Genomic DNA, 24,831 nt, shown 5'->3' on the forward strand with positions numbered 1-24,831 from the left:
AGGCGCATGCTGTCAAGTTTAAGGCGTCTCTTCTCGCCATATTGAGTGTGGCACACTCAATATTTCTTGTAATTCACTCATATCCTGAATTTGAATCACTGCCACACGAAACTATGCATACGAAAATATTTTCTGAATAAAAATAATTAAATATCAACCGATATATGAGAATGTCTCACCATTCAAGTAAGCTGAGAACATTTTATTTTTATATTTGATATGAAATATCCACTGAAAATAATTTCTATATACATAACCAGCTCTTTGAAAACAAATATTATGAAAACACAATCCCACTTTCCCAAGGTAATGAAATAACACTACAATTTCATTTACATCTCTACAATTTTAAGCGAAACCAAGTGACTGTTTTCCTAGTGTGTGCACAGTTAGTTGGGAACATATTTCCCTCCTTTTCTATATGGAGAGAAATAGTGCAAACAACATTCTGACCATAAAGTCTGCACTCCCAAGTTTCCATCTGTTTGCTTGGAGCAGTATGGCAGAATTTAACAGGCTGTGTTACCAATCCATGAATTACTGCTATACACATCTTAAAATGGATTAGAATCTGCACCATTATTCTACAGTATTATTCACCATCCAGGCCTGTGTATAACATGTTCATTACATTATTTTAATGTTCACCTCCTACCCTTTTGTTGTACAGGGTGTTTACAAAGTTATCTGGCCTAATCCTAGCATTTCCAAAGGTGGTCCTGCGGGGGGCAGTGTGTTTCAGGTTTTGAGTCCAGCTGGGCTTGTTTTCAGCTGAACTGCTCACGCGTCTCCCAGCTCTGCAGGTACTGGCTTCACAGGACCTGAAGACCTGCAGTCACAGAGGTTCCCAGCACTACTCCTGTGTGTGTAGCTGGGGGAGCTCCATTCCCACAGCACCTGAAGAGCTGGGAACGTCCATTCAACTGCTCCAATTAAGCCAGTGATTACATCTGTTAAATCTTATAGCACAAATACATCCCCTTATCCATCCATTTTCCAACTGCTTCATCCAATTCAGGGTTGCAGAGTTGCAGGAGCCTATCCCAGCAAGCTCTGGGTGCAAGGCAGGGTACACCCTGGACAGAATGCCTGTCCATCACAGGGCAGACAGACACTGACACACACTCACACCAGGGCCAATTTTCTCAGAACCCAATAAACATGCCAACATATCTTTGGACTGTGAGAGGAAGCTGGAGCACAAAACTCCACGCAGATAGCATTGCAGCTCTGGAATTTCAGCCCACTGAAGCTAAGCAGGTGTGAGCCCGGTCTGTACCTGGATGTGAGACCTCCTGGGAAAGCTAAGGTTGCTGCTGGAAGAGGTGTTAGTGGGGCCAGCAGGGAGCACTCACCCTGCGGTCCATGTGGGTCCTAATGCCCCACTATCCTGACAGGGACAGTTTACTGTAAAAAGGCACTGCCCTTTTGGATGAGATGTAAAACTGAGGACTTGACTCTGTGGTAATTAAAAATCCCAGGGTGTTTCTCAAAAAGAGTAGGGGTGTAACCCCGGTGTCCTGGCCAAATTTCCCATTGGCCCTTACCTATCATGGCTTCCTAATAATCCCCATCTATAAATTGGCTTCATCGCTCTGCCCTCCTCCCCACTGATAGCTGGTGTGTGGTGAGCGTACTGGTGCACTATGGCTGCCGTCACATCATCCAGGTGGAGCTGCACACTGCTTTGAGTGGACTGTATATGAAAGCGCTATATAAGTGTAAGCAATTAATTAAATTGTGCTCTTGGTAATGCAAAATGGGCAGCTGATACTGTCTGAAACTGGATCTCTGTTATTCTGCAATTTTCTCTAATTTCCCTCACAGGATCAATAATGTGTATCTTATTCGACTGAAAGAAAACTAGAACAAAAAAAAAACTGACAGGCACAAATTGTCTGGTTATAACCATTTTTATTTAAGTAAATACAATCAAATCTTGCCAAATAAAACAATTACTTAATTCAAAACTTTTTTCCCCAGAAGGCATACATTATTGTAGGCTGCAAAGGAAAAAGTAATAGGTTTATTCCATGCTGAAAAGAGAAGAAAGAAAACACATTTCAGCCATGGAGCCTTCTTCAGGTGTCACACCTTAAGAAGGCTCCTCGGCCGAAACGTTGCGTTTTCTTTCTTCTCTTTTCAGCATGGAACAAACCTTTTACTTAGACATGATTGTATCTTTATTTCAATCATTTAAAACCAATTTTAATCAAACCAACATAGCAGAAGGCAATTTGAGTGGAATAAAATAAGTAAAAGGCTTCAAAGTAAAAGAAACTGATGTATTTAACATTAATAGCCATGGATTTTTAAGAGCTTTAAGAGCTTTTAAGAGATTTCTACTAATGTTTTCAGGAAACTTTTCACCAAGACATCCATTTTAGTCTTAGACAATACATCTCTTAATCCATCTTGTTATTTTATTTTCTTAGCTAGTTATACTTTTGTACTACAGAATCAGCTAGAAATCATACCTTTACATTATTGGCCACATTTAGTCCCTCATTTCTCTAAATAAGCTTTTTATAATCACCAGTTGCCTGGAATAATTTCAGTGTAATAAGTTAAATTTGAGAAGAATCTAATACTTTATAGACTGAAACTAAAAGTCATTCAACTCTTAAGAGTCCAGACCAGATCTAAAATGCTTCTGATCTCGAGATGAATGGGTTCAGGCAAAGATTCAGAGGTAGACCGCTTCACACGTGAGAATGCAGAGCGAAGAAAATGTGATTCGCTTGAGTACTGAACACAATCCGAAGATGACCTTGGTTCTTAAGGGGTAAAACATTGCACAGACCTCAAACTACTCTATTTACTTTTCAATTAAAGTTAGAGAAATTGTTTGCTTATGCAGGTGTAGCCAAAATCAGATCAAGTTGCAGGTTTTACAGAACATGGAACACAACCACAGAACTGCAAATGTGTATTTTCTTACTTAAATGTAAGTCAGAAACTAACAAGAAACCTAGAATATCAACTTCAAAGTTCTTTTTTTTTTTTTAGACAGACCCTTTCCATCTATACCGATAGTCTTCAACTAACATCTGTTTCTTGAGTAAAGGGATAATTAAAGCATTTAAGCCACAACTGGTTTCATGTGATTAACCTTACAGAAATGAAAGTGGTTAATTGAAGACATTTCAGAGGTGAAGGAATAAACCTTGCAAATATTGTGCAGGGTAATATGTAATGATTGGATAAATCTACATAAAAGGCATGGCTTAGGAAGGGCCAAAAAGTGACCTAACTAGTTACCATCTTGTTTCTGTATGTGTAAAAATACAAAGTTGCAGTGTAAAATAACCTATTTTAAAATCCAGAACTTGCATAAAGGTCAATGGACCCATCACACTTGTCTTTGGTTCAGGGATGGAGGTTTTTAAAACGTGTATACTGAGCAAAAAAAAAAAATTAAAAAAGAACTTCTGCTGTGTGACTTGGGCAGAAGGGTGTCAAAGGCGCAGTGTGGTCTTCCCGGCTCTAGGGGGCGGTGCGACGTGGAAGCACAGTGCGGTACAGGGACTTCCCTCGTGCCTGGATGAAGGTGATGGTCATGTCCTTCTTGGTGACCTCCACGTGCGCAAAGCCACCCAGGGAGCTCTGCTGGCCGTAGAAGAACTTGAGGGAGTGAGCGGGCACAGACTTCTTGTGTTTCATGGAGTTATCCAGGAAGTTGCCTGCTCCACTCACCACGTAGCCCACTCCTGACTCCTCCAGGTACTGCAAGGGAAGAAAAGGAGACATTAGCCCCCTGGTGAGGGAGAGATCGGGGGTGTCCAACTATTGCCAGAGGGCAACAGGATTCCAAAGTTATTCCGGCATAACCCATTACTAAACGAGTGGCTTTGTTGGCTCACCCGAACCAAAGGAACCGAGGAACAAAAAAAAAAAGATTTATCTAAAAAGATCCACTCTATTTGCAGATTTCGGCTTTTCACACCTCTCCCCCAGCTCTGTCTTTGTATGCATGCTCTATCTCACCTAGTTTGTCCTTTGTTCTTCTGTGCTTCTTTCTCTGATAGTTTACACCATCTCATTCGTACCTATACAAGGCTTAACAGCTGAAACACTGTTTTTTTTATGCTGCTTTTCAGCTGGAATTAACCATTACTTGTTCCTTTGCAGTCAGCGCACAATAACAGCTGCCTGTTCAAATGGTCTCATTTAAAGAGGACTATTTAAACTGATGAATTTCAGGCACAGTAGGTTACAGCCATTAGGTCAATGGGGACTTGAATGGGACATAAAGCTTAATCCAGCATCCCACAGCAGACTCTGAAGTTCCTTTGGAATTGGGATTCCTGCATCAAGTCCAGTCTCCAGCAGTCTCCAGCGGTCAATTACGTGAAATAACAGCACAGTTAATTCCACTCCTTTCCTTCATTAGACTGCTTTTTAAATTGTCAAGCAGTCTGACCTCAATTAAACAATTAAGGGTACAGAATGAAGCTGCACCAGCAGCTATATCAACCTACACCTCACAACTGGCAGCCCACTGAAGCTCAGCAGGTGTGAGCTGGGTCAGCACCTGGATGGGAGACCTCCTGGGAAAAACTAAGGTTGCTGCTGGAAGAGGTGTTACTGGGGCCATAGGGTGCTCTCACCCTGCAGTCTGTCTGGGTCCTATTGCCACATAGTGACGAGGACACTATACTGTAAAAAGGAGCCGTCCTTCAGATGAGATGTAAAACTGAGTTCCTGACTCTCTGTGGTCATTAAAAATCCCATAATTTGATTAAAACTCAAAAAGATAGGGGTAGGGGTATTACCCCTGCATCCTGACCAAATTTCCTCCTGGCCTTTACCAATCATGGCCTCCTAATAAACCCCATCTAGAAATTGGCTTCACTTTGCTCTCCTCCCCACTGATAGCTGATGCATGGAGAGTGTACTGGCGCACTATGGCTGCTGTCGCATCGTCCAGGTGGGGCTGCAGATTGGTGGTGGTGGAGGGGAGTCCCCATTGCCTGTAAAGCGGTTTGAGTGGAGTGTCCAGAAAAATTGCTAAATGATAACTAAGTTAATAATTTGAAGTGAGAAGTCTGTGATTTAATACATGGGTTGCAGCAGACACTCAACTAGTTTAGGAGACCCAAGATGTGTGAAAGAAGCCTATAATTAGTGCGGAGACTAAATGTTAACTTAAAACCAGCAGAAACATACTAACTTGTTACACATACTAAGATTCCTGAGTGTCTCTTTAAACACAGTGCAGAGCTTCACTAACATCTCAAGATGGAAAAAAAGCAGACTTCTTTACACAGAGGATTGTGGGAGTGTGCAACAAACTCCCAAGTCATGTGATCGAAACCAACTCCACGGGTTTCTTTTTAGAAACAGACAGATGACATTTTGAGGTTATTAACCTTTAACCACCCAAGCAAGCCTGAATGACCTTGTTTGTAACATATCTCAGGTTCTCAAAATCGCAGCCAAAGTTTTACCACCATAAAACCAAAATCCAGAAAGCCCAGGCAGACTGCGCACCTGGAGATTGTGGTCGTGGCCGCAGAGGTAGGCGGTGGCATTGTACTTGAGCAGCAGGGGGCGCACGTTGTCCAGCAGGCACTCGGTGGGGCCGTGATCGGACACTGACCACACCGGGTAGTGGCCGGCCACCAGCAGGAAGTCGGCCCGGGAGGTCTCCAGCTGTTTGGCCAGCCACTGCAGCTGCTGGTTGGCCATCAGGCTGTCGGGGGCGCCCCGGGGACGCTCGTCCAGGTAGTCGTGCGAGTTCCCGCACAGCAGGATGGTGTCCAGCATGAGGATGGTCAGCGTGGCGTCCGAGTGTGGCACACGGAAGTGCAGATCGTAGTAGTAATAATGGAAATTCCTAACGGAAGAGAGCGGGCCTGAGATCAGAACACTGTACCTCCGAGGGAAAAAGTGCCCAGTTTGTAAAACCTAATCCAAAGAGATCACGGTGCCAATAGTGGAAAATGGTCCTGTTTTCTGGGTTTTCATCAATACACAAACAGAAGATTTCTTCTACTAGGTGACTTTGGAGCCTATTGTAGTAGTCCATCTGGGCTTGAAAAGGGGGAGGAGTGAATCGTTTGCAGGCTGTCGCTCACCTTGAGCAAAATCACAGCAGCAGCTCAAAGGGGAGGTGGAATACCCTTAAGAATCTCAATGAATGAAGGAATGAAGAAACTGCAGGGTTTTAGGCTGCACTAGTTTTTTGGACTGTACTGTTGTTTTGTTTTGTTTTACCTGGGCCCAATAAGTTAATTATTGTTATCCTGTGTCTTCCTGCATTTTTGTTCAGGGGGCAGGGTCTAAGAATTGCCCTCCCACTCCCACCCCGCTCAAGGTCAGGCCCAAATGCTGGTCTGTCCTGTGTGCACCACTGACACTGACTCTGTGTAACTGGATTGGCCCGTGACAGGTTTCCTAAATCCTTCTACCTCTGCAAAAATCATGCTGGCTTTAACCTTTTTCATGCGTGAACCTGAGTCACCATCTCATTCTGCAAACACCACTATTTCTACAGGACCACCTCATACGGCGTCCATCAGCAAACTGCAGAACTTACACAACAGGTCAAGATGCTGTAGTGGCTGGTTTCTAAAAGGGGGCGTCGCCCGGAGAGAGCCAGCTGGGCTTACCATCTCTTCGAGTGCCGGCTGTATTCGATCTGAGCCTCCACGTTCCCAAGGTGGTCGTGGTTCCCAGCAATGACGTACCAGGGCGTGTGCTCCAAGGATTCTGCGGTGAACACCCGCTCAAAAGTCTCCTGCCGGCAGAAAGGGCAAGGGTCAGGGCAGCCTGGGACAGCACTCTGTGGGCTTCAGTGGAGAAACAGCTTCTTTGGTATAATCAATATTTTCCATTAGCTGAACAACCAAGGACTAAATAGCACCACGTATTGGTATAATTGGTACATCCATTCTTCTTTAACAGTTCTTCAACTGCTTCATCCAGTTCAGGATCATGGAGCAGCTGGATCCTATCCCAGCAGGATACACCCTGGATGGGACAGCAGTCCTTCTGGGGCATAGACACACACAAACACAAACTTGCACCAGCACCAATTTTCCCAGAAGCCAATTAACCTACTAGCATGTCTTTGGATAGTTGGAGAAAACCCACAAGAATGCTTGGAGAACATGCAAACTCCACACAGACAGCACCCTGGGAATGGAAGGGCCCCAGCACTGTGAGGCAGCAATGCTAACAACTGCATCACCATGCTGCCATTAATAGCACAACTTGGCATGTTTTCCAGGCATCTCTATGGCTGACCAGGAATGCTTTGTATGGCAGAAAGCACATAGTATGAAAGAGAACAAAATCTGAAAGCATAACAGCTCTCTCAGTTTCCTTCCAAGCACATTTGTGGATATAAATGGGGTTTTCTCCAGCTCAACAATTAAAATATTGACTTGTTTAGAAGCCTCTCAGCTGGTGCGTACATCTTGGCATTAAACACATTGACACCTGCGCACCTAGCTTTCTAAACGAGTTGAGCTGCAAAAGCATCTTCGATGTCACTGGCTAGGAAAAAAAATCAAGGTCCCATAAACTGGGAACAGAGGTTGCAGAAAAAATGGGACACACGAGCCCTGCCAGTAAAACTCCGAGGAGGAAAGGGAGAAAAGGGTTTGCTGCACATTTACCTGGAAGCGCGGGTCCCGCACACTGTTCACGCCGCGGTAGTAGAAGTTGTCTCCCACCGCCAGGATGAAGTCCGCGCCCATGTGCTTGGCCGCCTTGCCCATCTCGTGGGCCGTCGCCTTCTCGATGGGCGTCATGTAGGGGGGGTTGGGCAGGCCCCCCCAGTCGCCCACCACGAGAAACCGGATGGACGCAGATGTCCTGTTTGCTGGGAGAAGGAACATCAAATGTGAGGCCAGATGTCTACGACTGGCACTGTCGATTTAACAGGGGCTTTAAATTACTGCAGAGTGAGGCCTAGGAGATGCCGGCCTGCACCAACTAAGCAAATACTTCACCCATCAAGAATCAGGCCTTGGGTCTATCAGACACCTAAAGTAAATGCAGACCTTCAGGTTTGGACATGTATATATTCTCTCACTTTAGACAAAAACTTTTGTGTCCCAAGCAGCTTCACACAAAACCTTCACACTTATTGTAAGCACTAAACACAGTGTAAGTCTCCCCTTAGTTTTTCTTTTGGTAGCTGGGACACGGATTCCCACGTTAGGCCAATGATGGCTGTAGAGTATTGGGAAACTTATTGGGATAACCATACTCAGACCCATTAAACATTCCTCCTTTCTGACCAAAGCTTTATCCCTGATCCTTCACCTACACTGGAGTGAACGCTCCACTGCTGGAGGGAACACTGTAGCAGAGCTACCCCAGACAGGGCAGATTCACGAGGGAGAGACACTCTTGCCCCTCCCTCGGACAGGGCCCTTAAACTGTCGGGTTGTTCAGCTATGCACGTCCTGGAGGAGGTGGGAGAAATCCAGATCACCTGGGCTGCTCCCATGGGATCGGGAGGGCTTGGAGGACAAACAAACCACCCAAAAGATGCCCCAGCCTGGCATGAACCAACCCTGAATCCTGGAGCCAGGAGGCAGCAGGGCCATCCTGCGCAACACCATGAGGCCCACCCAGGTCTAATGACATTGATCCAGCATTGTTCATGATGGGATCAGTATTATAATGAGCATGGTTTAACATTTCCGGCATAAATAAAGCACTAGTCAAAGCCCATATGTGTCCAGCATTACCCATCTTCCAAGACCAGGCCCTCGGGCCTTGATATTTGACGTGTGGAAGGAGTTTGTGCATTAACTCCATCTATTCTAACAGCCCAAGACGAGAGTTATGTACTGGTATGGGCATATAAGGGTCTGAAAGGAGCTGGGAATGGACTTACGTTCATGATGGTCATGGTCCATGTAGGGACTGGGGAAGCAGAGCACCATGGAAAGTGCGGACAGCATGGCGGAGAGCAGAAGCAGGGGTGCCGCCATCTGGGAAACCGGACGAGAGCCTGCTGAGGAAACGGAGAATGGAAAAACCGACTCCCACTGCGCAGCAGTCTGATCCATTTCACGTCTTGCCTTATTTGAAACCAACATCAGGAGCTGGATATTTCAACCAACCAGTAAAACCTGAAATGGATCTGGCTGCTCTGCAATGGGAGCCCCAGCCTCTGCAGGAGGCAGAAGTACACACAGTACCTGAAGGAAGCCTTGCAAATACGCAATCCTAACGAACACATGAGCCAACAGGAAAAGGCTGAGGCACCTCTGATAAGCAATCCCCTAGCACTTCCTCATGCTGAAGATATTCTTGCTTGTTGACCAACTTGGCACAAACTATTTCAAAGACATAAGCAGTAGGCTGCTGAACATATTGGAACAATTACAGTATGTTAGCCTCAACTTTTTACACCAGCTCTAAGCTGTATCCGTCTCTCTCTACTGGTATTTATTTTGGAAAACCATGTCTATGTTATGCTGTCTTTTTCCCCAAGTACATTGCCTCTTGTGAGATTTCAAGCTTAAAGTTCATAAGTAAAGTTTCCAGAAAAAGCTTTTTCTTGCCCCAGTGTAACATTTTGCAGTTAAAGATAGCACACTCCCATATGCTGATTAATTCAATTAAACCTATGGAAATTGCTCTACCAATGTCTCACTTCCACTGTGAAATCACACAAGCCGTATTGCCACGCTGTCTAGCCAGGGTGGAAAACATCCAATCGAATCTCGACTGAAGTTAAAGGTCAAGCGACTTTTGCCACTTGCCAAGTGTGAAAGAAGTCTAGGAAACTCCTCCAACTCTGTGTCAGTAAAATTGGTTAGCTATCACAGTACATCCACTTAGTCACATACTAAACTTGCCATCTGACAAAAAAGATAAGCTGCAAGTGAGAAGAGGCCAGCTTTGCTAACCTACTAAATAAATAGGAATCTCATTCAGCCCTTTAAAGAGAGCCGAAAGCATGGGCCGTTCCAGGCACCCACAACTCTCTGTGTAAACAATATTCTACTCAGTCCTAAATGAAATCTTTTGTAAAGTACAGCAAAGTTACTGCCTTCCCATTCTATCAACCTCTCAAAAACTGTCAAAATGAAATGAAACCCATTATCAGAAATCCTGATAATCCGGACGAGGGTCATAGCTAAACAGACCCTGTCGCAGAAGCACAGGGCACAAGGCAAGACTCCACCAAGGATGGCATGCCAGTTCACCTCAAGGCCGGCATGCAAACAAAGGAAATTCAGTCTAAATCTTGGGGGCAACATGCAAGCTCCACACAGATTGGAAATGAGTCCCGAGACAAAGAAATAGAGACAGCAACACTGAATGCCCCACCACTGTAAAATGGCAAATACTCCTATTGAAAGAAACGTGAAAGCCAAATGATTCTAATGATTTAAGCAAACAGCATAATCGGCTGTCATACATGACATTTAATAAAGTATTAAAGATGGAACACCAAGCATTGTGGTAGAAAAAAAGGATTCAGATTGGACGCAAATGGAAGCTTTATTCTCCATCTGTGTTGCAGGTTTGTGACTGCCTTAAAATGTCTCATCTCAAAAAAAAAAATCCCCACTATAAATTACCCAATTTACTTATATTTGGTTCTTTGTCTCCACATTAAAGTGTTAACCTAAAGCTTAAATTAATGAGGAAAGTGCCAAAAAATTCAGGAGAGGCAAAACAGGTCTTTAAATGCAATGAAGTACTTGTAGCACCTGCATAGTTACCAGAGTAATACTTCATCCTTTCTCCATTTCTATAATGGACACACAAGATTCCTAATAAAATGCTTTCTCATACCTAACTCAATAACAATGAACCACGGAATTCCAAAAAACCCGCAATGAATCACAGAGATGAGCTCTTACAACATCACTCTAAATCAAGTGTTAAAGCACAATGTCAAGCTCAAAGACACCTCCTGTCCTAATCTGGAAGCAATAGATTTCAGCCAGAAAAGAACCACCCTCAGTGGAAATAAAACAGTGCATGCAGTGGACAAAAAAAATCCATAAACATCTATAATGTTTTAATGGAAAAATACACCGCTTCTACAGAATCCACAGGGAATGCTTTTCAATACTGGACTCAAAATCAATCAAAACGGTACCCCTGTTGCCACACCAAAGCCACCACACTGAAGGAGTTCTTATCCAAGCCACAGAATTCAGTCAACCCCAGGAACAGCTGGTGGACATCTCTCTGTTTTACATGTCTCTGTAAAACAGTGCGGCAGGAAGGAACTTACTTTCTGCAGTCTGGGTTCCCTTCAGCTCTTTTTTCACCTTCAGCCCTTCAGGCCAGTCCTCCCTGTGTTAAATACCCTCCACACTCCCTGCCTTTTATCAACATGTATAAAAGGGGAAGTACCGGAGCCAAAGGTTACCCCTAATGGGTTCGGGGGGGGATAAACCAGCCTGTGTGTGCGTGTGCACGTTTTGCTGCTGACGGTGTGACTCAGGCCAGTGTCAAAACAATCACTCGGCCAGCATGTGACCGCACTTTTTCAGTTACAACCCCCACTGGTGGTGCTTCACCAGTCTGAGCTTTTTAACACTTCACAGCACTGACAATCTCACAGTGTGAAGTCAGACATCACAGTGGCATCATCAGATACATCTTCCTAGTGGTCATTTCATCTCCTGGCTTTGATTGAGTTATGTTATTAACAGCCCATTCGTAAACATGGTTATGTCACACAGGGTTTTGAAGCCTATTTGTGAAAGAAGACTGATGGCCACTGTTTGAATGGCAGAAACACCATTATGAAACAATGCCCAAATTGTGATAAAACATGAAGGCTAACATTTTTTAACTTATTTTTAAGAGCTATTTTGTTCAGCTACACTGCTACAAAAATGCTAAAAATCCACTTTCACTTAATTCATATGTAAAAATGAAAAAAAAAAACAGGACTTAGCCACAGAGGACTTTCTGAAACAGTTTATATTCAGGCTTTCACTCCACCTTGACCTTCTGCATGCTGGGCTTGCTTGGATGTAAAAATGTCTCAATCCATCACTCCCAGGAGCAACTTGTCTTGACACTTGCAGTGCACGGCTGTTTTTCTTAATTTTCCAACTAGTAGTCACCCTAATCCTGCACAGATGCAGCCTGTGAGAAGCGCTGTCATTTAACATCATAGAGGCTGAGCGACACCTCACCTTTCAGGCATCAGCCGGCAGGGAACCACGAGTCCTGAAGGGGATTCAATTGATCTATTAAGACAAACGCACTGCATCACCGGGCTATAACTCAACATCACTGAGATTCAAAACTGAAAGAATAAGTGACGCCGAGTAGAGTATTTTTTCCAAATGACATGTATGCAAGCAGTGTGTTTGGTGGCTCTGCAGCCTCAGTTTGGGGATCCTGGGTTCAAGTCCAACCAGGGGAACAACCTTCTATGCGGAGTTTGCATGTTATCACAATGGCCACTTGGGGTTGCTGCAGGTACACAGACATGCCATCTATATGAAGTTCTCTTGTATGCGTGTATCTTTGTGTCCTGCAATGGACTGGCATCCAGGCCAGGGTGAACACTGTATTGTGCCCATTGTCTCCCAGGATAGGCTATGATTATGCAATTACTGAACATAAAGGAGGGACAGGGAGGAGCTTATATAGTTAAATACACTTAAGGTCCTTTCAGAATTCTAGTTTCTCTTCAGCATGTTCACAGTGAATCTCAGCCTCACAGACCACATCTGACTTGCAAACAAGAATCGAAACAAGACCAACACCATGTTACAAGAAACACAGTCACAGGATTGCCTAAAGAACCCTACATCTCCAGTACAGCTTATTATTACTTATTACAGTTCATTACCTGGAAAATGCACAAATGGCCACTGGTTATTCATAAGGACATAAAAGTTAAAGATGGGAGGTCATTCGACTCATCTAGCCCAGTCGGTCTGTAGTAGTCATTCAGTCCCAGGATCTTTCAAGCAGTGGCTGAATGAGAAGGCAGGATACCCACTTTAATCACATGGCTTATCCCATGCCCCCACAACCCTTTGTGTAAAGACGTGCCTCCTGCTCTTTGTCTGAAATGCAGTTCTATGCGGTTTTCTCTGGTGCCCTCTATTCAGCTTGTTATCTAGACCAAAACATGGAATATTAAACAACACAATCAGAGCATATCAGAGAGACAGTGGAACTTGCCAGCACCTACACTGGCACTAAGTCTTTCCCCATAAGTTCCTGGGGTAAATTGGTGCACTATCCACATACGTTACAAAAACAACATAAAAGAGCGAATTGCAGCTTCTGTAGCTGTCACACTTGTGACAGATGTAAGCCTTGAGACAAAGTAGCTGAGAAAAGATTACTCACTACTTTACTAAGGGCTTGATGTTGATTAACTCTGTCTACACATACTGTGCTCTCATTCCCCTAAGGCAGCAATCCACAAATTTATCTCACAGGACTCTTAAGTTCCAAGATCGTGGCATTAATGCCTTCGACTTTACAGCTCTGGCACCCTTTGGGATGAAAGGTGTTGCAAAAAATGTAATATATGCTCTTGTAGTTCACAATCTTCATTGAACTTCCATCTTATTTTAAGATCCAGACACTAATGACTAGACATAGTGTCAGTGCTGCTTCTGCAGAGGAGATATTTTTGCACTCATGGGTACATCGCCTTATGACACAGAAACTTACGGAACAAGACCTGACCTGCTTGTTCCCTCCATGGGAATCTTCTTATATGTTCCGCTGGGCTTGTTAACAGAAACTGAGCTTGTGGGAAAATGTCTCAGCATTTCTGGAAGCTTTCGTGAGGAAAACAGAAATAACTGTCCTGTGCTAAATATGCATAACGTGGGACCTTAAGACTGCGCAATTTATTGAAATACTTTTCATTTTTTCTGAATGAATTTTTCTATGCATTCCTTTCTTGTTTTGTGATTCCAGAACAACTTGGATGGCTTTGATTGTGAAGTAGATCGATCCATTTCAGGTTTTGATTAGCAATGAAACAGAATCAAGACACAAAGGTTTGTTCACCTCATGTTGAGCCATGAATGTCGTTGTCACATTTACTCCCCTGGGACTGCTGCTCACAAACAAGATCGAGTTGAGCGAACTCCAGTGCTCTGAGGAATTTTAAATGCTTAGAATGCTGGACGGGCAGTTAGCAGTTATACAGTTAATATCAATATCAATATTCTGCTGGCTAGTGCCTAAGAAATTGGGCCATGTGCAGAATTAAATGCTTATTTCTTGAGTGTTCATCATCAACTAACTTATAAGAGGTACTTAGATATAAGGGACCAACCACTTAAGAATGAAACATGTTTGCTATTGGGGGCAGCATAGTGGTTAGCAATAATGCCTTGCTCAATTACTGGTGTGCTGTCTATTTGGAGTTTGTATGCTCCCCCTAGTTTGTGGGAGTTTCCTCCAGGTGGTCCTATTTTCTCCCACAGTCCTAAGGCATACTGGTAGTTTATCTGGCTTCTGCGAAACCTGGCCACGGTGGGAGTGTGTTTGTGTCTGGCTGCCCTCTGATGGATCCCTTCCACTTGTCAACATGGGCACCCAGCTCCCCTGCAACCCTTTACTGGATAGGGTGGCTACAAAATAAAAAAAATGGATGGATTTGCTATTGAAAACACTTGCTGGGCAGTATTCCTAAAAACAATGACTGCACAGCAACAATCTGATCACGCAAGCAGCTCAACTGATGGAATCAGTTGCTCAGTTTGAAAGGAAACCCACAAATCTGAAGGATCCTCCTGTCCAGGGTCATACCTTCTTGGGTCAGTATAATACAGCATGTATTTACCTGCCCACAGTGAGAGGCCAAACTAAAACTATATGGGTTTATTGGAATAACTGCCACACTTTTCCTCTTTCCAGACAATGGACGTTACTGACTAGTACCTAGTACCTAAAATTTAACTGAGATACTTTATAAAACATGCCTTATAACTGAGATAGCTACTGGGTCTTCACAATCCCCCTGACAGAACTATGGATGATATATAGAAATGTGCATGCAGACAGATGGGTATTTATCCGAAGGTGCCAATGTACACTAAGCATTGCATTTTGGAAGGTGTTGTTTGTTTTTTTTTTACTTTTCACAACAGTCTGCTTAAAAAAAAACATTTGGAAACTCGTGTCACAGGGTTCGGGAGTTTGTCCTTGCTCACCCAGATAACCTCACCTCGAAGGAGGTCAGAAGTAATCTAACCTCACAAAGTCAAGAAAAAGATTTGCGATAAGCAGTCGCCAGTTCCTCAGACCTAATCTTGGACCTCCTGGACTCATGTGGCAGTGTGCAAAGTGGAAAGTACTGCTTCACATGTAAGAGACGCAAACAAATTAACAATAAAACACGAGATGGGGCAGCCAGACCTAATGGTATAGATCTATAAATATCGTCAGTTCTCTTTACAAAGCAAATAACATGTTTAAATGCCTATTTGGCAACTTACTGAAGGCTGATATTGATCCAATGGTTAAACAGATTGTCTTTACTTCTTAAGTTACACCTACAGCATAAAATGGCAAGGTCACAACAAACCTAGCACTGATGAGCAGAAGGCAGCACAACGCACTGTATTTTAAAGCCACTTTCCCTGCCAAACAAAAAACTGACCTCCAATCAGAATTTGCATTAGAGATGCAGGGACTTAAAGGCTCTCCTGCTGCTGTATAAGGTATGGACTGATCTACTCCAGCTCTAAAGCGGAGATCTGCTGATTCAAGGCTTGTCAGTCTGCTCAACACCAGACTGCAAACCATGATACAGAGCCTGCCTGTCCCCTGCCCTGCTCAACACCAGACTGCACACTGTGATACAGAGTCAGCCCGCCCCCGGGCCTGCTCGACCCCCTGGGGACGGGGCCTTCCCCCACCCTCCCCCCTGCTTTACCCCAGGGGGCGGCGCCTGCCTGCCTCCTGCCCTGCTCGACCCCCCAGGGGGCGGGGACTGCCCACACTCCGCCCTGCCCGACGCCAGGGGGCGGGGCCTGCTCGTCCTCCACCCAGTGCTCCATGCCAGACTGTGCGCAACCGTGAATAGAACCTGTTCTTGAGCAGCAACAAAGGATCCCGAACTTGTTGCTCACACATCTAATTTCAGTCACCAATTCTCTGCAAATGATTAAGCACCCTTTTCTCTCAAGACTGAATTTCTTGAAAATACCTTGAAATACTAAAACTATAATTAAAAAACAAGGCACCCTTGCTTTGTCTGTAGCATGAGAACAATGGGATTCTCCTGTCTTTTCTATACTATCTCTGTGAGCTTCAGCTAGTTAATTCAATTAACAGACTGAAAAAAAAATACTAAATTAGCTGTAAACATGTTTACCAACTGCTGTTCAGCAGACTGAGAACAGTCTTAATAGGGAAAACCAAAGCTTAAAATTGCCTAAGACAAATCCCTATCCATCAGATTTTAAAATCACTTTGTTGCCTAGGTGCATGAATATATATGTAGCGTTTATGACAGCCAGCTGAAGTGGACTCGTTAAGTCAACACTGGATTAATGTACAAGCTAGACATTAAAACAGCTGATTGATGGCACAGGATACAGCTTTGTTTTGTCTTTGTTTTGATTTAGTCCACTCAAGTAATTCCCCTGACAGATTTGTGAGGAAACCAAACCAGAGAAAGTCTTGTGTACAAAGACTGTCTGTAACCTTGGGTTGTGTACTACCACCCAAGTCTGCTTCTTTGTTTATTGCCGACAAAGGGGCTGGTGATCCATTTCACATCTGCAGTTCCCTCTTCAAACCTGTAAAAACAGTGGCAAACCAGAGGCAGCTACTCAGCTACTCTAGCAAAATATTGTATATCCTTTCCTACAGCTGCGGTCAAGCCTCAACTGACTGGATGAAAAATCAAGAATCCTAGATGTGAAAAGAGGAATTGAAATGGAAAAACTGGAACTCATCCTAACCCTACCGGTGACTGCAATCTGCTGATATAAGGAATATATACTGCATATCCATCCAGCTATCCATGATTGTGAATTCTTGTCCATTTTCATATGGCTTCGGCTTTCCAACAAATAACATCCAGTGTTCTATTCTCCGAACTGACAGGAAGGGAGGTTTGCGGGGAAACTAGTGCGTGTTGCACAGTCTTCTGCGGCCTACAAGCAAAATCTCTTTACAGTCCGTTCCACCCTCTGATGTGCTATAATCACATACTGCACCTAAGTGTAGATATGGGTTCCTTTCAAAAACAGAGTGTATTCCCCTCTGAAGGAAAAGTTTTGGTAATTAAGGTTATCGGTTATAGGTTATATTTTTTACATCACAAAACAATTTGTCACAACTTGAAATTTAATGGAATTTTTTTAAATATGAAAATCTCACCTGTTCTCATTTAATCCTTAACTGGTCCTGTTCTTTACCCCTCTGCTCCTACTGTATTTAGTACCACCATCTACAGTCTCCTCTATGTATGTCATGTATTTTTTGTTTATTTTATATTGCTGTTGTTGCCGTTGTCATTCTGTAAAGCGCTTCGAGAAGCCACCTTTAAAGGCGCTATATAGAATAAAGTTTATTATTATTATTAACAATGCAGATGCTTTCCTGCAAACATCTATATTCTGGGGCAAACGGCGGTTTTTCGTTGTCATATGTGGTTACCTTTCTCTCACGATTTATATCCCTTTTAATTGAATTCTTACATTACTGTAGTATCATCTCGACGGCAAAGGACAGAACTATCATTAATTTGAATTTTCAAAACCCTTCTGGGTTATCAGAGAATCATCGAATTTTTATTTTACTGTATTTTAAAGGGCTTAGATATACTACTCAAGAGACAAAATCGTAATTATAATAGTGCTAATACGCACACTATTACAGATACTAGTAGTTAGAATAGAATACCCAATGTTTACGGTACTATCAGCTTGGCACTACTAGACATTCAAAGACAATAACTATTTGCCAAGAAGCGGTTACCCGTTCTATAAATCTGCGGGGATATTTTCTATTAGTTAATTTATTGCAAAACTAAATTCTTCTGCGCGGGATAAAGCTATTTTTTAAGATACGCTGATAACGACATCTTGACCAACCTTCTTCTGATACCGAAATGGAAGTAGTCTTAACCTCACATTTTTAACCTGTAATCTCCTGTGTTAATAATTAGACATTGTTTACGAAATTTACCCTCTCCTTTTGGACCATTTAACATAGCCTAACAAAGATTTATTTCGCTCGTGAATTTATACGATAAATAACATGACTTTAAAACAAGAACAACACTGGCTTTACTCACCTTCAAGGAATGTGGAAGTCTCGGTGAAAACCGACCGTAGCCAAGTCACATTGCTGTAGTTTAGCTGCCAGACTAGTTTTTAGTTCTGCTTTTTTTGTTACTGACAATTTACCGTCAGAAATGACACATCTCTACACCAGATTCGGAACAGTCCGAGAATACTCTGGATATTTTTACCCACTGCTATTTAACCAAACCCCTGCCAATACGCTGGCAAAAAAATGCACATTTTAAATGGTATCATTTTAGTACACAAGCTTAAAAGGTTTTAAAAAGTCGACTTCCCACACTTGCACAAACTGCACGTGGGAAAAGAACCCTGTACCGGAAACTAGACTATATAAACTCGAAACGGAGAGAATCTCCGAATTTTCTCAAAGGTATAAACAGCGTGTAAACACTTCTCTCTTCTGCCCAAAGAGCTGCAGCTTACGTCTGAGCGAATCTATGAGCGATTAGAATATATTTCTCCCCATGTAGCCAAATTAAACAAGACGCGTCTTAAGTACTATTTTACTTTTCAACAACTGAAAGAAAACTTGCAGGAGCCGTGCGTAAAAGCGCAACGTGCGGCCTCTCACCCTTCCGCCGCAGCACAAAGCGCACTGAACCTCCTCACAAACCCCTACAACTACAGCCGCTGATAGGCCGTTGTAACTTCGATCGTCCTGATCAATTGTCCTATTGGATAATCAATTGAGGGCGGTAGGACAGCGGCGGACAGAAAAGAGAAGAATACTGTATTGGCTTGAACGCCGTTTGATTAATCAATCCAGGTGAGGTTTAGCAGACAAAAATAGCATTTTTGTGTCGTTCACTCGTAATTCTATACATCACACCTTAAAAGAGTGCACTTACAAAATATCCCAAATTCCTACACAAAAAGTCAGAGTTAGTGGAAAACCCAAGTTGTTTATAATCATGTCCCATTGCCGTATTACTGCGTACTTAAAATTAAACGTTATTTACCAGGAGAGATCGTTGCTTATATTCAATAGTTTGTTCAGATGGAGTAAAGTTCAAACTGGTTTACGACATGTGTTGTTAATCATGAACGCATTCTGAGACTTTCGTGACCAAATCAATTAAAACGAAGCAGAATTATTTTTTTTCAGTTTTGCAGAATGGAGGATTTGCGCTGGGATGGAAACCGTGGAAAGCGCAATTGCAAGTCTATAGCAGGTGTCTCCAAATCTAGATTTTTTTAAAACCGGTTACCAAACATGTTACGCAAGACCTACGTGTTACCTGATGAGATATTTAAGACAAATGCAGTGCAAATTGACTGTATGTAATATAGATAGATAAGACTATTAATCCCGTAAGGAAATTGTCCTACAGCAACCAGTAACCACCAGGACAGTGAGGAGATGGTCAGCTGAGGCTGATGATGGACTTATGGACTGTTTTGAAACAACGGACTGGGAGATACTCTGTGAGCCTTAAGGAGATAACGTTGATGGTCTTACCCACTGCATCACTGACTACATAAACTTCTGGGTTGGCAGTGCAGTGCCCCCCAGGAAAAGTTTGCTGCTTCTCCAATAATAAACCCTGGGTCACCAGTGATCTGAAGGCCATCCTAAATAGGAAAAAGAGGGCTTTCCAGGCAGGTGAGAAGGAGGAGCTGATGGGAGGAAAATGGAGGACAGGCTGATGGAGAGCAATCTGAGAGAAGTGTGGAATGGCATGAGGAAGATCTCCAGATACAAGTTGTCCGGCGGCCAACAGAGTGAGGGAGTCCTGGAGAGGGCCACTGTCCATTCACCTCACAGGCCTTCACCCCAGACACCCTCTTCATGTCCTCAGTCACCCCATCATGAGATCCCTCCTACTCCTACTCCATCTTCCCCTGCCCCCCTCGGCCTATCCATCATAGCTGACCAGGTCAGAAGGGAGTTGAGGAGACTACATGTAGGGAAGGCAGCGGGTCCTGATGGTGTCAGCTCCAGGATGCTAAAGATCTGCGGGGACAAACTGGGTTCAGTGCTGCAGTACATCTTCAACCTCAGCCTGAGATTAGAAAGGGTTCCGATGCTCTGGAAGACATCTTGCCTGGTGCCAGTACCCAGAAAGGGGCACCCTAAAGTCTTAAATGACTACAGACCAGTGGCACTGACATCACACTTAATGAACACTGGAAAGGCTTGTACTGGACCACCTCAGAACCCTGGTGAGTACAGCACTGGACCCCCTGCAGTTCGCCTACTGGTCACACTTGGGAGTGGAGGATGCAGTCATCTATCTGCTACACAGAGCTAAATCTCACCTGGAAAAGATGGGGAGCATTGTGAGAGTTATGTTCTTTGACTTCTCCAGTGCCTTTAACACCATCCATCCGCCATTACTGAGAGATAAGATAAGGGCGGCGCAGGTGGACACTCCCCTGGTGTCCTGGATTATAGACTAACTGACCTGCAGGCCACAGTATGTACAGCTACAGAGCTGTGTGTCCGAACAGGTTGTTAGCAGTACTGGGGCTCCACAGGGGACTGTCCTTGCTCCATTCCTGTTCACCTTTTACACCTCTGACTTCAGGTACAACTCTGAGACATGTCATCTGCAGAAGTTTTCGGATGACTCTGCAATTGTGGGGTGTATTAGAGAGGGGAGGGAGGAGGAATATAGGAGCTTGATTACCAACTTTGTGGAGTGGTGTCATCTTAACCATCTCCAGCTTAACACCAGCAAGACAAAATAAATGACTTGGACTTTTGAAGGAATAAGTGTCCGCTGAACCCTGTTTCCATCCAGGGTGAGGATATAGAGGGCGTACAGTCCTACCAGTACTTAGGGGTACACCTGGATGATAAGCTGGAGTGGTCTGGTAACACTGACACCCTGTACAAGAAAGGTCAGAGCCAACTCTATTTTCTTAGGAGGCTCAAGTCCTTTGGTGTGTGTGGAACACTGCTACACATTTTTTATGAATCAGTGGTGGCGGCGGCCATTTTTTACGCTGTTGTGTGCTGGGGCAGCAGCATCATGACAAAAGATGCAAATAGGCTCAATAAACTTATCAAGAAGGCTGGCTCTGTGTTGGGGATGAGCCTTGACTCCATGGAGGTGGTGGCTGAGAGGAGGATGCTGACCAAGCTCACAGCCATCATGAACAACGCCTCTCATCCGCTTCATGGGACTGTTACTGGGCAGCGGAGCACATTTAGCAATAGACTGCTCCAGCTACAGTGTTCAAGGGAACGTTTCCGCAGGTCTTTCCTCCCGGCGGCTGTCAGGGTGTATAACGCTGCCCTAGACTAGGACTGTTAGCCCTTCATTTGCTCCTCTACGGACAGCATGTTTACTCCATTGTACTTTTTGGACAATCAGTCTGTATAAACCTATGCACATTTTGCACATATTTTATTGTTTTTAAAGTGACTATGATCATCACATTTTGCCCACACCTATGTATTTATTTTTTATTTATTTTTATTTATTTTGTTGTCTTTTGTTTTATAACTATTCTGATGTCTGTTTTTGCTTGTCCTGGGCTGGACTGCTGTAACACATCAATTTCCCTACGGGATTAATAAAGTCTTATCTATCTATCGCTGAGCTAAAGAAGACCTTCCTCAACCCGGGCAGCCAAATTCCCTGTTACAAGCAGGGGCATATTCGTTACAATATAAAACTAAACCAATTTAATAAGGAAAAAATTAAATGAACGAAATACCACGGAAATTAATTGAATAGACAGGAATGCTCTTGCATCATGTTTAATAATTAAAATACGAATCTACATACATGTATTTTTGCTCTTATAACATTGCTCTGTTTGGGTATTGAAATCCACCTACAGTTTATATGAATTCCATAGAAATATGTTCCCACATCATTGTAATAATAATAATAATGAATAATTCCTTACACTTATATAGCACTTTTCTGGACACTCCACTCCAAGCGCTTTACAGGTAATGGGGACTCCCCTCCACTACCACCAATGTGCAGCCTCACCTGGATGATGTGACGGCAGCCATAGTGCATCAGTACACTCATCACACAACAGCCATTTGTGGGGAAAAGAACAGAGTGATTAATCTATAGATGGGGACTATTAGGAGGCCATGATTGGTAAAGGCCAATGGGAATTTTGGCCAGGACAACAGGGTTACACCACTACTCTTTTCAGACTCAAACAGGCTACAGGGTGAGCGCCCCCTAATGGCCCCTCTAATATCTCTTCCAGCAGCAACCTTTTTTGTCTCCCATCCAGGTACTGGTCAGGCTCCCATCTGCTGACCAGTGGGCTACCAGCTGTAAACTGCTGAGGTCCCACATTGTATTCATTAAGAGACTTTTAAGTCCCATTTTCATTTTCTGGGGAACTCGACAAAGTTTTTATTAATGGGAACTCGCGTAAATTCACACCCGAAATCTCGCTTAAGGAGTGCGTGGTGAAACACATACTCTCTTACCCTGACCCCTGTTGGACACACAAAGTAATTTGCTACTACACGCAAAACACGATTCTTCCGCCCTGGTTTCCCAAACTCCGGCAGCTAGGAAGACGGGTTCGTCTGCAGATTTTCATTGTTGTGCTTCCGTTGTTAATGACCTATATCCGCTTTACGGTTATACAATTCCCCTGTTTCCCCCCGAGTCTTCAAGTGCTATTTGCTTTACAGAGACCTAGAAATCCTGGCTGCATATGCGGTGGTCCTCCGGGAGCAGGATTGGACAGACTCGAATCTGAATGGTGTTCTTTTCCAGTGTTATTCTGACCTTAAGTGGGAGGGCTGGAATCTTTCCCCATTTTCCTTCCAGTTAAATTATTACGTCGTCTGAACCAAATGATCTCTACCTGCTTGAGACTTCGATTTAACCCCTAAAGCCGAATCCACAGTTCTCCCGATACGTGTGTGCTGCTCTCGCCTATAGCTTTGTACACAGCTGGTGATCTAGGCTGCACTAGCTGCCTCTCCGAAACGTCTTCGGCTCCTATCAAATAGCAGGGTCTTCGCTATTTTTTTTCTGTCAGTAATAGACCACGGATACCGCCGAAACCGTGTAAACAAACGTTCAATAACTATACAACATACGTCGTTTAAATGATTATATTTTAATTCCGCTAAACTATTGGCAAACAGTGTACGGAACACTCACACTGCGCACCTGCAGCAGATAGCGACATAGAAACTTCATATCTTTTTGTTGTTGTGTTCATGCTGTAGTATTAATGAGCGCCGGTGTCGTTAAGCGCTTTGCACTTCTCCACCTCGACGAGTTTTGAGTCGTTCATCTTTGAAGTTCTTGTTTTACTTTACTATAACTCGCATTTACGTTTTACGCTCCACTACACCCGCTCAGACGCATAACGACAGACTTGACGCGAAGCCTGACGGCTGACCGCGATGCCGTTGTACACTGCAGCATCGATTTCAATGGATGCCTAACTGGAGCTACAGTCGGACTTCTGACGCGAGTAGAAAAACTTCTACTGGCTACTTTAGATTACCTTCTTGAAAAGATATTCGGTGTTAGGCGTCCCCGGCACTTGTTCTGGAGAACCGGTGAGTCTAGACGATTTGTGGGACTCTTCAGCACCATCAATTCTGATGTGTGGTGAGCGTTCTGGTATATCATCCAGGTGGGGCTGCACACGGCTGGTGGTGGAGGGGAGTCCCAATTACCTGTAAAACGCTTTGAGTGTAGTGTCCAGAAAAGAGCTACATAAGTGTAAGGAATTATCATTATTATTTTTACAGTATAGTGTCCCCATCACCATATAGGGGCATTAGGACCCACACAGGACACAGGCGAGCTCTCCCCACTGATCCCACTAACACCTCTTCCAGCAGCCTTATCTTTCCCAGGTGGTCTCCCATCCAGGTACCAGCCAGGCTCACACATTCTTAGCTTTAGTTGAGTGGCAATTACCCATTGGAGGGAAATAAAGCTGCTGGTTAACTAATAAATGATTAACTGAATTATCAACTCAAAGGCATCTGTATGAAAGGCTGTTTTTTTCCAGTATGTAAAGCCACCCCTTGGTATGTTTGAGCATGACTGGAATTGATAAGCAAAGCAAGCCTGAGGACAGAGGACAAAGAACACTGCCCCCACCTTAAGCAAGTGATATGGAAATGAGATGGATTCGTTTTGTGCCGCTATTCTACAAGAGCGATATCAGGATGTGAAAGTGACGAGTTTCTGGAGCTGTCCGAACACAGACCAAAATGCTGGCTCTTTTGTGGCCCTTGATTCGATTATAACAAGTGGTTGTTCTGTTGTGTAAAACTGCAATTGACCAGCTGTGATAAATTCGATAGAGTGGTGGGTTTCGAATTTGTGAATTATTTCACAGGTGATATTTTCTTACGCAAATAAACAAAACATGATTTCAAGTCCATCTTGTTCCTCAACTCAGTATGAAGTTGGCCTGTTATTCACGCTACAAGATTTACCATGAGCTCCCAGTTTCTACAACGCTCCTTTTCACTTTAGGAAGGTTGTTCTTCGTGTACCATAGGGAGAGAAGAGATGCCAAACGAGAGGCAAGTGGAATAGGAAAAGTCATTATCTTTAACGTGGTCACAGACGATTGGTTTAGTGGTTAGTAATGCATATTCCTATAGCACAACACGTGTTGG

The 24,831-nt window shown here is 43.7% G+C and overlaps 1 protein-coding gene across 7 annotated transcripts; it reads right to left on the minus strand.

Moving 5' to 3' along the window:
• Positions 1-1,894: 1,894 nt before the first annotated feature.
• Positions 1,895-19,323, minus strand: acp5a (acid phosphatase 5, tartrate resistant a). 7 transcript variants are annotated; one of them, XM_088603658.1, is made up of 6 exons: positions 19,205-19,323; positions 8,858-8,974; positions 7,626-7,831; positions 6,615-6,742; positions 5,494-5,839; positions 1,895-3,726 (listed from the first exon to the last, which is right to left on the minus strand). In XM_088603658.1, the coding sequence occupies exons 2-6, from the start codon at positions 8,952-8,954 to the stop codon at positions 3,487-3,489; spliced, it is 1,017 nt and encodes a 338-aa protein (XP_088459784.1). In that variant the 5' UTR covers positions 8,955-8,974; positions 19,205-19,323; the 3' UTR covers positions 1,895-3,486. The 7 variants fall into 7 exon arrangements, with proteins under 7 accessions (XP_088459784.1, XP_088459785.1, XP_088459783.1 ...); XM_088603659.1 differs by lacking the exon at positions 19,205-19,323 and adding an exon at positions 19,094-19,115; XM_088603657.1 differs by lacking the exon at positions 19,205-19,323 and adding an exon at positions 18,236-19,054 and having other exon boundaries at positions 8,858-8,977.
• Between the last annotated feature and the right edge of the window lie 5,508 nt (positions 19,324-24,831).

This window comes from Lepisosteus platostomus, chromosome 13 (genome assembly GCF_059453375.1).
Source record: "Lepisosteus platostomus isolate fLepPlt1 chromosome 13, fLepPlt1.hap1, whole genome shotgun sequence".
Classification (NCBI taxonomy): domain Eukaryota; kingdom Metazoa; phylum Chordata; class Actinopteri; order Semionotiformes; family Lepisosteidae; genus Lepisosteus; species Lepisosteus platostomus.